Source organism: Fragaria vesca, linkage group LG1 (assembly GCF_000184155.1).
Source record: "Fragaria vesca subsp. vesca linkage group LG1, FraVesHawaii_1.0, whole genome shotgun sequence".
In the NCBI taxonomy this organism is placed as follows: domain Eukaryota; kingdom Viridiplantae; phylum Streptophyta; class Magnoliopsida; order Rosales; family Rosaceae; genus Fragaria; species Fragaria vesca.
Window position 1 is genome coordinate 7,042,083 of NC_020491.1, and position 13,507 is coordinate 7,055,589.

At 38.4% G+C, this 13,507-nt stretch overlaps 2 protein-coding genes across 2 annotated transcripts; one reads left to right on the plus strand and one right to left on the minus strand.

Annotated features, from left to right (window-relative positions):
* Positions 1-777: 777 nt before the first annotated feature.
* On the plus strand, positions 778-6,484 carry LOC101303549. Its single transcript, XM_004287612.1, has 13 exons — positions 778-820; positions 1,077-1,189; positions 1,271-1,366; positions 1,456-1,512; positions 1,623-1,778; positions 1,888-1,972; positions 2,170-2,260; positions 2,354-2,518; positions 2,620-2,815; positions 2,938-3,076; positions 3,208-5,180; positions 5,421-5,611; positions 5,694-6,484. Exons 1-13 carry the CDS (start codon positions 778-780, stop codon positions 5,872-5,874), a joined length of 3,486 nt encoding a protein of 1,161 aa, XP_004287660.1. The 3' UTR covers positions 5,875-6,484.
* Positions 6,437-8,810, minus strand: LOC101303840 (20 kDa chaperonin, chloroplastic-like). Its single transcript, XM_004287613.1, has 6 exons — positions 8,662-8,810; positions 8,415-8,578; positions 7,583-7,762; positions 7,335-7,490; positions 6,944-7,021; positions 6,437-6,829 (listed from the first exon to the last, which is right to left on the minus strand). The coding sequence occupies exons 2-6, from the start codon at positions 8,574-8,576 to the stop codon at positions 6,656-6,658; spliced, it is 750 nt and encodes a 249-aa protein (XP_004287661.1). The 5' UTR covers positions 8,577-8,578; positions 8,662-8,810; the 3' UTR covers positions 6,437-6,655.
* Between the last annotated feature and the right edge of the window lie 4,697 nt (positions 8,811-13,507).

The window sequence follows — 13,507 nt, forward strand, 5'->3', positions numbered from 1 at the left end:
GAGAGAGAGAGAGAAACAGTAAGAATGAGAGTGAATGCTTTTCTCTGCTCGAGTCTATTTCATGTCGGGAGCTGTTGATTCATTAAAGTAGAAAAAGCTGTCTGAGCTCTGTTTTTCTTTGGCCTCTGCTTTTCCGGCGACAAGTTAGTAGTTCCCTTTCGATCCCCTCAAACAATTCTCCCTGTTCACAAAATATATAGAAAACAAAACAACACAACTCAACTTTGCAAGAACGCCAACACCAAAAGCTTCAGGGAAACACAAAGTCCCTCGTTTTTGGGTCGTTTTGTTTTTCCTTTTCTGTTTGTTTTTTTGGGGAGTTCATTCATTACAACCCAGTTTCCAGTTCTGTTGTTGTCTTTGGCTGTTGGGTGTTGGAAATGGATTCCAGTTTGGAAGTGGAATATGTGGGATTGCCACTTTGCTGATTCAGCTTGCAAAGTTGTGGCATATACCAACATCATTGGAATTGAGATTTTGTGCTATGGTGGTCTGAAAGGCAATGATGGGTTTCTTCAAGTTGGAGAAGTTTGTGTTTTTGGAGGCAAAGTCAGTTTCTTGTTGCATTTTTGGGATTGGTCACCTGAGTTCAATGTAAATTGAGGAAAGACTTTATTGAGCATTGAAGGTGGTTTTTTTGAAGGCCTTTGCTTTTGAGAAGTTGTACTGTAATTTCTGGGATTTAATGGGTTGCAGCTAGAATCCTATTTGGTTATATCTTGGTGGAGCAGAGCAGGAATTTAAGTTTCTGTGAGGCATATTGTTCTAGTATTAACCATGAAGGCTCCCACAAATGGTTTTCTGGCAACTTCAGTTGAAGGTGAGGTGTTCTTGAGTTCCTCTCATTTATTTATACCTTTGCAGCTTCAATAAGATTGGCTCAGATTTGTGGTTGCATTTCAGTTTGTTATGGATTTGATTGCATACCAAGACATGTTTTTCATTTCTATGGTAGTTGTTACAGATATCACATGAAATTCTTTTTCTTTGAAACAATAGATCCTGAGTTCCTGAAATCCCAATTAGAATTCTGAATTTTCTTCCAGATTGACATAGTTGTGTTTGGTATTAAGCAGGGGAACAGAAGAATATCAATTCAGAGTTATGGCATGCTTGTGCTGGGCCATTGGTTTCTTTGCCACCAGTTGGAAGTCTTGTGGTTTATTTTCCTCAAGGCCATAGTGAGCAAGTGAGTCTTTGGCCTTTGATGTAAAGAAGCAAAGTCTTGTGGTTTTATCTGGTTTCTGATGGAATCTATTGAATCTCGCAGGTTGCAGCATCGATGCAAAAGGAGACGGATTTCATACCTAACTACCCCAATCTTCCTTCGAAATTGATATGCATGCTTCACAATGTCACATTACATGTATGGTAGTGTAATTTGAAAATGATGAAATGTTATGAAGAACCATTGAATGGATTAGTTAGATGCTCATTATTTGTTTTCTTAATCAGGCTGATACCGAAACAGATGAGGTGTATGCACAGATGACTCTCCAACCAGTAAACAAAGTACGTCAGCCATTCATTATGGGAATAAAGAACTACTTGCAACTTAGCTTCTTTTACTTGTAAATTATGAAGACTCATAGGCGATGTTGTTTAAATTTATGTTTCTGCAGTATGATAAGGAAGCAATACTGGCGTCTGACATGGGCCTCAAGCAAAGCAGGCAACCTTCTGAGTTTTTCTGCAAAACTCTTACAGCTAGTGACACAAGTACTCACGGTGGCTTTTCTGTACCTCGTCGTGCAGCTGAAAAGATCTTTCCAGCTCTAGTACGTACAAACTGAAAATTTCTAATTAGTATCAGCATATTACAGGATAATGTGAAGTACATTCAGCTCAGAAATTCCTTGTAGTAACTGAAAGAAATCTCTTTGGTAGGATTTTTCGATGCAACCCCCAGCACAGGAGCTGGTAGCAAAAGATTTGCATGATAGTGCATGGACATTCAGACATATTTATCGCGGTACTGCCTTCTTAGAATCATTCGTCTTCTGTTTCCATTTACCTCGAACATGCCATATTTTTCAAAGGCTCTTTCTTCTACCCCTATTTTCCTTGTTTTCCACAATTTCTTTATCATCTTGCTTTTGCTATTTCTTTTTCTTATCATGTATACAGATGAATATATCATAATTCTAACTTTCAGCATCGTCATTTCAGGCCAGCCAAAAAGGCACCTGCTGACTACTGGTTGGAGTGTTTTCGTTAGCACAAAAAGACTCTTTGCTGGAGATGCTGTTCTTTTTATAAGGTGTGAAATGAAATACATGTTGAATTGGATGATTATTGCAGCAGATTTTTAGTCTCTTTAGTTATTGATATACAACCGTCTGATTGTACGCAGAGATGAAAAATCTCAGCTTCTCTTGGGTATAAGGCGTGCTAATAGGCAGCAACCAGCTCTCTCTTCATCAGTCATTTCCAGCGATAGCATGCACATTGGAATTCTTGCAGCTGCAGCTCATGCTGCTGCAAATAACAGTGCATTTACCATATTTTACAACCCGAGGTAAGTTTCTATATAGAATGCTTAGAACTTCATTATTTTCTGTATGATGAATGTCATTTTCTATTCTTGATAGGTTTTGACAATTTTTGTTTGATCTTTAGGGCAAGCCCTTCTGAGTTTGTGGTACCTTTAGCCAAGTATAATAAAGCAATGTATACGCAAGTCTCACTTGGCATGCGATTCAGAATGATGTTTGAGACTGAAGAGTCAGGAGTTCGCAGATACATGGGTACAATCACTGGCATTAGCGAGCTGGATTCTGTACGTTGGAAAAATTCTCAATGGCGCAATCTTCAGGTGTTTAGCGATTCGTGATTCCTTCTTGTAGAACCATCACCTCATAGGCATCTCTGTTGATATCTCTAGATATTCTGATATTGTACTGAAGCTTAACTAGCTGCTGATTTTTATGTTGATAGGTTGGTTGGGATGAATCAACAGCTGGTGATCGGCCTAGCCGAGTTTCAATTTGGGAAATTGAGCCTGTTGTAACTCCTTTCTACATCTGCCCACCTCCATTCTTTAGACCCAAGTTTCCCAAACAACCAGGGATGCCAGGTAAACCACGTTACAAATTAACTAGATTATGTAGTCCAAAATCTCCCATCTTCAGTAACTTTGGAAAGGAATGTTAAACTTGAAAAGCTTTGATTGTGGGATCATCTGAACAACATTGTGTGCTTTCGCAGATGATGAATCTGACATAGAGAATGCTTTCAAGAGAGCCATGCCATGGCTTGGAGATGAGTTTGGCATGAAAAATTCCACCAGCTCGATTTTCCCTGGGTTGAGTTTAGTGCAGTGGATGAATATGCAACAAAATAATCAGTTTTCTGCCGCTCAGTCTGGATTTTTCCCGTCCATGGTTCCCCCAACTACCCTGCATAACGGAATTGATGATCCATCCAAGTTGCTGAATTTTCAAGCTCCTGGTCTTACTGCACCGAGCCAGTTAAATAAAGCAGCTCTACAAAATCAAGTTGGTCAAGTGCAACAGCCAACTGTGACATGGCCCCAACAGCAGCAGCTGCAGCAACTAATGCAGAATCCTATGAACCAACAGCAGCAAAATCACTCGCAACAGCAACAGCTACAACAATTAATGCATACTCCTTTGAACCAACAGCAGCAAAATCTTCCCCAACAGCAGCAGCTGCAGCAATTAATGCAGACTCCTGCGAACCAACAGCTGCAAAATTACTCTCAGCAGCAACAGCAGCAACGGGAGCAACAACAACGTCAAGAACCTCAAGGCCATCAACCGCTGCAGAACCTTCATCAGATACATCAGCAGCAACCACAACGGCAACAGCCTCAACAACAACAGTTAGGTCAACCGACTTCTGTAAGTAATGGTCTCATTACTCCAAACCAAATCCCAAGCCAAAATTCACAGCAACCAATGATGTTCACTCAGCTTCAGCAACAGCATTCACTAACAAGCAGTGCCCAATCCCAGCAAACAGTCCACACTCCTAATAAGAATTCATTTCAGTTGGCAGCCGGCACACAGGACTCACAAATTCAGCAACAATTGGAACCACAACCAAGCCTGTTACAAAGGCAGCAGCAGGCACAGCTACAACAGTCCCCATTGCAGTTGTTGCAACAGTCGCAGAAAGCACAGCAGCAGCCACAAGTACAACCATCGCCACAACAGGGCTTGTCTGAGCAACAAATTCACTTACAGTTGCTTCAGAAATTGCAGCAGCAGCAGCAGCAGCACCAACAACAGCAACAGCAACAGCAACAATTATTCTCTCCATCAAGCCCACTTTTGCAGCAGCAAATGCTACAGCAGCAGCTGGCCCATCAACAAAACCAGCAATTGCAACAGTTGCAGTTGCCTCTGTCCCAGCATCATCAGCAACAGTTAAGCAGTAATGGCTTCGCAGCAGACAAACTTCTCAACAGCAACAACTTCTCTGCTTCACCACTGTTGCAGCCTCAGCATGTTTCATCTATTCAACAACAGAACCAGCACAAGCAAGTTACAGCAATCAGAAGCCATTCCAATCTTACAGAAGGGGATGGTCCATCATGTTCAACGTCCCCTTCTACAAATAATTGCCACGTTTCCCCATCAAACCTACTGAACAGGAATCAGCAAGGAACAGCCATGTTGATAGCGGATCCAGTTCCGGAACCTTCTAGTAACTTGGTTCATGAATTCCAGAGCAAGTCTGATATCCGAATCAAACATGAGTTGCCCATCTCAAAAGGACCAGATCAAATTAAATATAAAGGTACCATCACTGATCAGTTGGAAGCTTCCTCTTCCGGAACTTCATACTGTCTGGATGCTAGCACAATGCAGCAGAACTACGCACTCCCGTCCTTCTGTTTAGATGGTGACGTTCAATCACATCCTCGGAACAACCTTCCTTTTTCAGCTAATATTGACGGATTGGCACCTGACACTTTGCTGTCAAGAGGATATGACTCTCAGAAAGATCTTCAGAACTTACTGGCCAACTATGGTGGGACACCAAGAGATATTGAGACAGAATTATCTACTGCTGCAATCAGCTCTCAATCATTTGGGGCGCCAAACATGCCATTCAAGCCTGGATGCTCTAGCGATGTTGCTCTAAATGATGCCGGAGTTCTAAATAATGGTCTGTGGGGATCACAGCCCCAACGTATGAGAACGTATACAAAGGTTTGTTACACTATGAGCTATATTTTCTCTATACCTATTGATGTCAAGTGCTTATTTATCATGAATTGGTAAACCAAATTAGTCTGCATGTATATAGATGGCTATTTCGTCATCTATTCTATTCTGCCTACCATGTCAAACTAAGAACTTTGTGATTAGGGTCATGTCATACTTTTATGTGATATGAGTTTATTATCTTCATAAAATTCCTTTGCATAAACCACGTCAACCTTTTTATAGGTACAAAAGCGTGGATTAGTGGGAAGATGTATTGATGTCACCCGGTATAAAGGCTATGATGAGCTCCGGCATGATCTAGCCCGCATGTTTGGGATTGAAGGGCAACTAGAAGATCCACAAAGAACTGAATGGAAGCTTGTTTATGTGGATCACGAAAATGACATACTTCTTGTTGGTGATGATCCATGGGAGTAAGTCAAGCAAGAAATAATTGCAATAGCAATAATTGTGGTTTTCCTTTTTCAAGTATTCATTTGTGTTCATTGATTTCAGGGAGTTTGTGAGCTGTGTTCAGAGTATAAAGATACTGTCATCTGTTGAAGTACAACAAATGAGCTTGGATGGAGATCTGGGAAATGTTCCAGTCCCCAACCAAGCTTGCAGCGGAACTGACAGTGGAAATGCATGGAGGCCACCTTATGATGATAACTCTGCAGCCTCCTTCAATCGGTAAAGGTTCTGATATAGAGAGGTTCAAGTCTTCAACATTAAATCCCATCAAGTATAAGCTGTAGCTGATTTGAACAAAATCCCTCCCATGAGATAGATACAGCAATACCACACAAGCTTCCCGATCCGTGGAGGGATATAATTGTTCCTTAACCAGTATTGAAGATACTGGTTCTGCGAGAGGATAACCTTGACACTTGATTCTTGCCTTGCCTAAGATGTTGTTCATGACCGGTCCGGTCGCCGATATTTTTGTACGGTACTGCCGAGGTAAAATGATGTATAATCTGATCTTTTTCTTCTTTGAGGCAGATTGAACATTCATTTCTTACTTATTTGTAAATTCTATAGAGCAACCAAGGAACTGAATATAGCTTTAGTTTTGACTCGCGACTGATGTATTGGCACCAAGTTTGTGCCATATCTAACTTCTGTGTTTATTGCTTAGCAGCTTATGATGTTACCTACCAGGCCTTTTTAGTTTCATGACTTTCATCTGTCCTTTACAGAGTGATATAGAGAACACTGTCTTGTAACTTGTATGCGAGATAGATCTTCATTCTGACTTGTCCAAGTAGAAACTTCATTGAAACTCAAATGAAAATACACTTTCATAACAAATTTGCCACAACTGCAATCGTTATATTCCCAGTGTTATTACATTGAAACGTACAGAAATGACACCTGAAGCCCTTAAAGGCTTAAAGCTATGTAATCAGCAACGTCTAAGAAGAAACTCCGCGAGACATGTCAAAAATACAAACTGGGGATATCTAATTGGACAACTAAGATAGGATGGCAATGACATCTGAAGCTCTCAAAGCTATGTATTCAGAACCATCTTTGCCCTTGAAGTCATTCCCAGCATACTTGGAGTACAATACTGTGCTCCCCTTGCTGATGCTTAATGGTTTCTTGTTCCCTTCCTCGTCAACAGTACCGGGTCCAACAGCAATCACCTGTTAATATGGAAGGGAAATCATAAATACATGACCTCAGAAACCCACACCTTAAAACAAAATAGCAGGGACTTTGGGCTAAAATGGAATATCTCATAACATGCTACCCCTTACCTCGCCAATGGAGGGTTTCTCCTTGCTTGCCTCTGTCAGCAACAAACCTCCAGCAGTCTTTTGCTCAGCCTCAGCAACCTGCATTTGTTGTATAGGTGTAATACTGTAAGGAACCTTGGATTAAATATGTGGAAAAAGGTGTGATGTGCATATCATTGTGGATGAGGAAGTAACTGTGGAAGCATGTGCTAGCATTATGGAAACCGCTTCCACTAGAAAGAGTGGGAGATAAATCAGCACCAACACCATGCCGGATACAGATTAATATGAGCTTTCAAGCTCAACCAAAGTGCTCAAGACATTCATAAGGAACTTCAATCTATGTTTTAATTTAAGAGGCAATTATCGATTGTGTTTCAGATAAGAGCTTAATGTGTGAAGAGAAACAAACCTTGATTAGGACTCTATCATTCAGGGGTTTAAGATCCTTGATATCATCTGTCTCAAGGATGCCAACAATGTCATCATCCTTCAAAATAAGATGCTTTGTCCCATTGAACTCCACCTCTGTCCCAGCATACTTCGAATATACAACCTCTGCACCAGTCTATAATATAGATAAGAAGTATTCAGTAAACAGGAAATGTAGAAACTAATTCATCACAAATAAACAGAGCTACATTGAAAATCACTCTATACCTGGACACTGATCCCCACTTTAGTTTTGCCAATGGTTTTGCCCTCCCCAACAGCAACCACTTCACCTCCCTGAGGCTTTGTCTGAGCTGTAGTTGGAAGCAAAATTCCACCAGTACTTTTCTCCTCCACAGTGTTAATCTTCACCAGCACCCTATCACCTAAAGGCTTAATCGAAGTGTACTGCAGAATTGTAATGACGACACCATGATGTCAAAATCCAATGAAAAGAACTAACCGAATCATGATGTAATAAACATGACAACAAACAAGTATCAATGACAAAATATAAAAAAAACAAGAATGCATAAACCCACCACCGAGTATTGAGTAACCCAAATAGTGTAAACCGCCAGATACAACACAATAAAGTTAACTGAATAATCAAAGCCAATTTTAGAACAATGACATGTTCAGTATACAAAGCTAGGGACAGGACGAAGTAGCTACCAAATAAACTCGAACCTAATCTCCAAATTCAACCAACTTGAATTGATTACTCGGCATTGCTGAAGAAGTGAAGATGAGCCTAAAACTTACAACTTACAACTAGCAGCTCAAAAGGTCTGAATCGTCTGATATCAACTTAGGGGCAAATCCTAATCCAGATAAATCCCAAATTTCAATCGACAAACGAAAACCGAAAATCACCATATAGTAAGTTATCAACCCCGACCACACTACCAATTACTGAAATCAATTTTACCACACAATACACAATACCAAGTAGCAAAAAACATCCAAAGCAGCCAACTTTATCCACAAAGTTTAAACCTTTACAAAACCCAATAAAGGCAAACAGAAATGAATCAGGGGTTTAGGGTTTGAGAGCAACCTTGGGAGCGACGGTGGTGGCGGCCTTGACGACGAGGCCGCGGAAGGAGCGGCGGCTCACCAGTGACACTGACGCGAACTTGGTATTTGAGGGTCTCAGCCCTTCGAACGAGGCCAAGCTCCTGGCTGAGATTGACGAGGCTGTGAGCTGAGCTGTGGCCATTTCTGCAGAAAACCCAATTCAATTTCAATTTCAATTTTCAATTGAAGAGATATATATCCCAATTGAGATGAAGAAGCAACATTACCTTTTTATGAATTTGAGGGATTTGGAGGAGGAGATAGGAAAGGAGAGAGCTTTAGTGGGTTTGTTAGAGTGAAGAAGATAAAACCCTAAAGCTGCTGAAGGCGAGGTTTTATGGAGACGATAACAGAGTGTTCTAGAATTGCTTGTTTTGTTTTTTGTCTCAAGCAAATCTTGAATTTTTGGGTTGGGTTTCTTCAATTCAAGGGCCTTACGAGTCCGGGAGAGCCCAATAACTCTATCAGGCTAATATTTCTAATCCCTATTTCTAAACTCGTTATATCGTTGACGATGCACAAATTCCATTTCTTTTAGCATGCATTTTTTTTCCACTAAATATGCATGATATTGAACTATAAATCTACCTGAATAAGAAAACTTTATGACTCAAAAATTAATCGCATGCATCAGATGTATGATATTGGAGAAAATTAACTGACCGATGACTAAATGTATTCTGGAGTCTGTACTGAATAACATAGAGGTTTTAACTATTGATACATATGTACCATATTTGACACAACATATGTTAGTTCTAAAATCTTAAAATTAGACTTACGTTTATGAGGAGTGTATATATCATTTAAGCGTGAGAACTGCATGCATATAGTAAAATGTGAATATTCGTATGTTATCAACATATATGATGATCATTCATGATGAATATATGCGTGAAAGTAGGAATACATGGCATTATGGGTGTTCATATCTTCCCCACAGAATAATACATAGATTCGTTGAGGCTGTATAAGTGTTTGATTGTTATGATCATACACTCATTTGACATTTAGTTAGATCTATCATGATTACAATTTGAGTGAACCAGATATACTACACTAAAACAACTTTAACACATTCTTTTCTCATTGTTGCATATATACACGTACTATACTACATTAAAACAACTTTAACACATTCTTTTCTCATTGTTGCATATATACACGTACTGTAATTGCACGATGATACAATAAAATCTTTTCATAGTTGTAACAAGGGTGTTAGTAGAGTTTGATTCATCAGAAAAAAAACAAAAAAAGTTTTTAGTGGGGTATTTACCAATAACAGAACTAGATCACACTAAAAAGTCTAGACTTTTGACTGTATATACTGGAACCATGACAATCGAGATCGATTCGTGATATGTACGTACATATATGCAAGGAAGCAAAGCGTAAGCAAGTACAAGGAAAACAAAAACAATGGATTCTCTGTTTGCAGAGTGCAATTAACCAATAGAGGGATATTAATTGGGTACATCGATCATTCGTTTATCGATCAGCTTATGTATGTGTATGGATTCAATTTCCCTAATCGACTATGAAATAGAACACAATTAGAGCCGGGGTGTGTCACCGTTGATATTTAATGACATGAACTTGGCCGTTTTGAATCACCAAATACTTGATCAGTTGTATTCGAGCGCTGCTGTAGTTGGTTTGGAGGGGAGTATGTATGTGTGTAGCCATAGACAAAGAAGAACTCGAATATTTGGGGCTGCTTCTCTCGATCTGTTATGTTCTGGTCGAGCATAAATGCTACTTCTCGAATATTTGAGACTTGAATAAAGGGACTAGCTAGATCGATGAGACACTACCCACCGGTGGGTGATGCAATCTGCTTAGTTATGTCACAAAATTACGTCAGCGTGGGTGATCTAATTCAAACCTCGAACTCACGAAGAAGGCGACGACCTTACTGTGCTAAATTAGCTTGGACGCGTTTTTGAATATTTGTTCATGTTCTTCATTAATTACTATACCCAGCAGTTTGGAGTTTGATCGTTGCGAGTTGTCACATTTCGATGGAGAGTGTTTTGACGGCTTATATCTGAGCTGACGCATGCACATATGTATGCAGTGGACATATATATATATATATTAAGCTTTCAAAAGCTACGTTTTAGCTTGTTGATTAATTATGACTTGGAAAAATTATATATTAACGAATCCAAATATGAATCAGTATTAAACGACAAAGATATATTGACTTGGTGAATTTCATCGAAAAAAATATATTGACTTGGTGAAGTTAGTGAAAGTATATATGTATGAACGATTAATACTTTAGAAACCCGACTTCGGAGGTAAGGGTGACCACAACTAATAAACATGAGACACATGTCAATTTTAAAAGACTTGGTTGCATGAGGGTTTGTGACGACTTAGAAATTTTAACTGATTTTCTGCATTGTTGGTTTTAATCTTTTGTGTGTATAGATATATATGTATATATATATATATATTAATACATGTTAAAAAAAAACTGTTTTAAGTTGTTTAGATTATTTCTATTTTATTTTATTTTTTTTTAGGAGAATTTTTAGCCCATAAACCAAAACTTGGCCCAACATCAATCAACCCAAAACCTGAGCCCAAACTAAAACATTGTTTAGGAAGTGTTGTCGCAGTTGGATAGACAAAAAACACGACTTAAACTCAGAAGATTGTCCTTCATCTTCACCGACTTTCTCCTCAACCAGATGCTTCTCAATCCAGAACCATGATCAGTCCCATCCGAAATCTTGCTCAACCACCTTGAAACCCAGAAACCGACCTAGAAAATCTTAAATATTAGCAGCCGACCTTGCCAAGCAGGAGGTGTCCAATTCTCAGAGCTCGATCGATGACTCCTTCAAGCTATTTTGCAGGAGCTAGAACCCTAGGAGCCTAGAGGTGGCGGGTCTAGGAGCTAAACGGGTAAGTACTCAGTTGAACAAATTGATTTTTGCTTCCTGTGTTCATATCTTAGGGATTAAGTTTCTGGGCTCTATAAATAGTTGTTTTCAGTATTTTGGAAATAGGTCCTCTAGCAGTCCCCATACTTAGAGAGAGGGAGAGATAACTCAGGTGTGATTCTATTTTGGCTTTGTTGTTAGTTTGTGAAATTAGATTGAGTTTACTTTGAGACTTGTGTATGATTGTTTCTTTGATTAGAAAAGTTGTAATTGAGCATTGGTTCCGATTTTGTTGTTGTGAAAAGCTGCGTGTTGTTGTTCTGATTTTGTTGTTGTGATCATTGAATTCCTTGGTTAGACAAATCAGCCTTTTTACTTTATTAGTGCAAAGACTATGTTTATGTTCTGCTGCTGTTCTTATGAGTTCTGAGTTTGAAAACGATTATTTGGAAACTGAAGATAAAGGCACAAATCAGCAATTGTTTTAGAGAAAAACTGGAGCTGTATCTGAAATTCGAAATTCCATAAGTAATTGTAGATTTGTCCGATTTGTGTGATTCCAGTTCCAGATTGTTGATTTTTATGTCTATTTCAAATGTTGTGAAGACATCATCTTTAAATTCCCAGCCAAACTATGTCGTTTTCAGCTTGAAAGTCTACTGGACAGATTGTCAGGGAGTAGTTTTGTGATTTCAGAATTTTGTTGTTTTCAGTTGCACCCTTTGTTTCTTTGTCATCTTTGTTGTTATGAAATCATAGATGTATTGAATCTAGAATATCATGTTTGTGTTTTGTTTATGAAATCGAAGGTAGAAACTAAAGGTTGAGGATGCTTAAAACTAGCTATAAGATTTAGAACTACTTTTATTGCTTTTCTGAATAATAGTTGTGTGATGCCTGAGTAGGTTCCTTTACACTAAATGTCTGTCATTTCTGGTTGTTGAACATCAAAATGTCTATAATATGTACCTAAAAGTTTAGTTCTGCATATAGTCCATGATTTTACTTCCAGATACTTTAAATAGGCTTCTAGCAGAAATTTTCCAGAAAAACTCAAAAACTGAAGCTGAACTTTGGAAATTCATAACTAACTCTAGAAAAATCGTTTTGGGGAGATTCCAACTCTCATAGTTTCTTCGGTTTGCCTGCTATAAGTCATTAGAAGACCTCGAAGTCAAATTATGAACAGTTTTGTACAGTTTTCAGTCTGTTTGTAACTGGTACAGAAAATCATGTTTAAGTACAGAAAAGCATGTTTTTTGTAAAATACTGTTTTGGTACTTTATTTCTTGTTTCAGCAGTTTTAGTTTAGACTTTTTAACTAATGATTCATCTTGTATTAGGAGCTTGAAACTTGAAGTAAGATCCGGCAAAGGTAGGAGGAAATTTGGGGAACCTCAATACTTGCTTTATATTTTGTTATGTGAATTACTTCTTTTTGGTGAAATCATTGTTTTCTTGCTGCATTTTGTTCATAATGTGGAGTGGTTTTTCATTTGTGGCATGAGGAAGTATTACTGCTACATTTTGGGTAAAGAAGGTAGAAATTTTACTTTTGTGTAGTTGAGTTCATATCCTCAGCAGGAACCATATCCCAGGTATACCCATGTTGATGCGCAAGTAGTATAGGTTATGAAAAAAGGGTAATTCGGGATTGGCGAAAGGGGAATGGGCAAGAGGACTAGCAAAAAGGGTTATGTGAGTGAATAGGAGATAGTTCATGTAATTAAATACTCCAAGCCACCCTTGTGGTAAAAATACATGGTATAGGACATGTAGGCTTGAAGTATTTTGTTATATGAACTATATGGGGCAGATTATACATATACATACATGTTGTCTATTTTGACTGGTATTGTATTGTTTGAAAAGGTTTTGCCTCCTATTGGGCTATTTATGCTCACCCCTTTTAAATATTTTGCAGGTAATAAACAAGTTGTTTGAAGTTGGTTTCTTGCAAGGATGTTTCTTTTTAATTTCCTATAAAATATGTGTGTTGTTGGTTTTCCCTTAGAATAAGATGTAGACTTTCTTAAGTCTATCTCTGTAAGTTACTTTTTATAATAAAGAATAAAATTTTAGTTAGTTGGTGTTGAGTTGTTCTTTTCCAATTTTTTTTATATTTTGATTATGGAAATTCTATTCTATAATTGAAATATGAGTTACACCTTAAAAA

Excerpts from the sequence above, each read along its gene's own strand:
- LOC101303840 (XM_004287613.1), bottom strand. The coding sequence starts at position 8,576 with ATGGCCACAGCTCAGCTCACAGCCTCGTCAATCTCAGCCAGGAGCTTG. Across the intron at positions 7,022-7,334 it reads ATGATAGAGTCCTAATCAAG|GTTGCTGAGGCTGAGCAAAA; the intron begins GTTTGTTTCTCT and ends CAACAAATGCAG. Across the intron at positions 6,830-6,943 it reads AGAAACCCTCCATTGGCGAG|GTGATTGCTGTTGGACCCGG; the intron begins GTAAGGGGTAGC and ends CCATATTAACAG.
- LOC101303549 (XM_004287612.1), top strand. The coding sequence starts at position 778 with ATGAAGGCTCCCACAAATGGTTTTCTGGCAACTTCAGTTGAAG. Across the intron at positions 1,367-1,455 it reads TTCACAATGTCACATTACAT|GCTGATACCGAAACAGATGA; the intron begins GTATGGTAGTGT and ends TTTCTTAATCAG. Across the intron at positions 2,519-2,619 it reads ACCATATTTTACAACCCGAG|GGCAAGCCCTTCTGAGTTTG; the intron begins GTAAGTTTCTAT and ends TTTGATCTTTAG.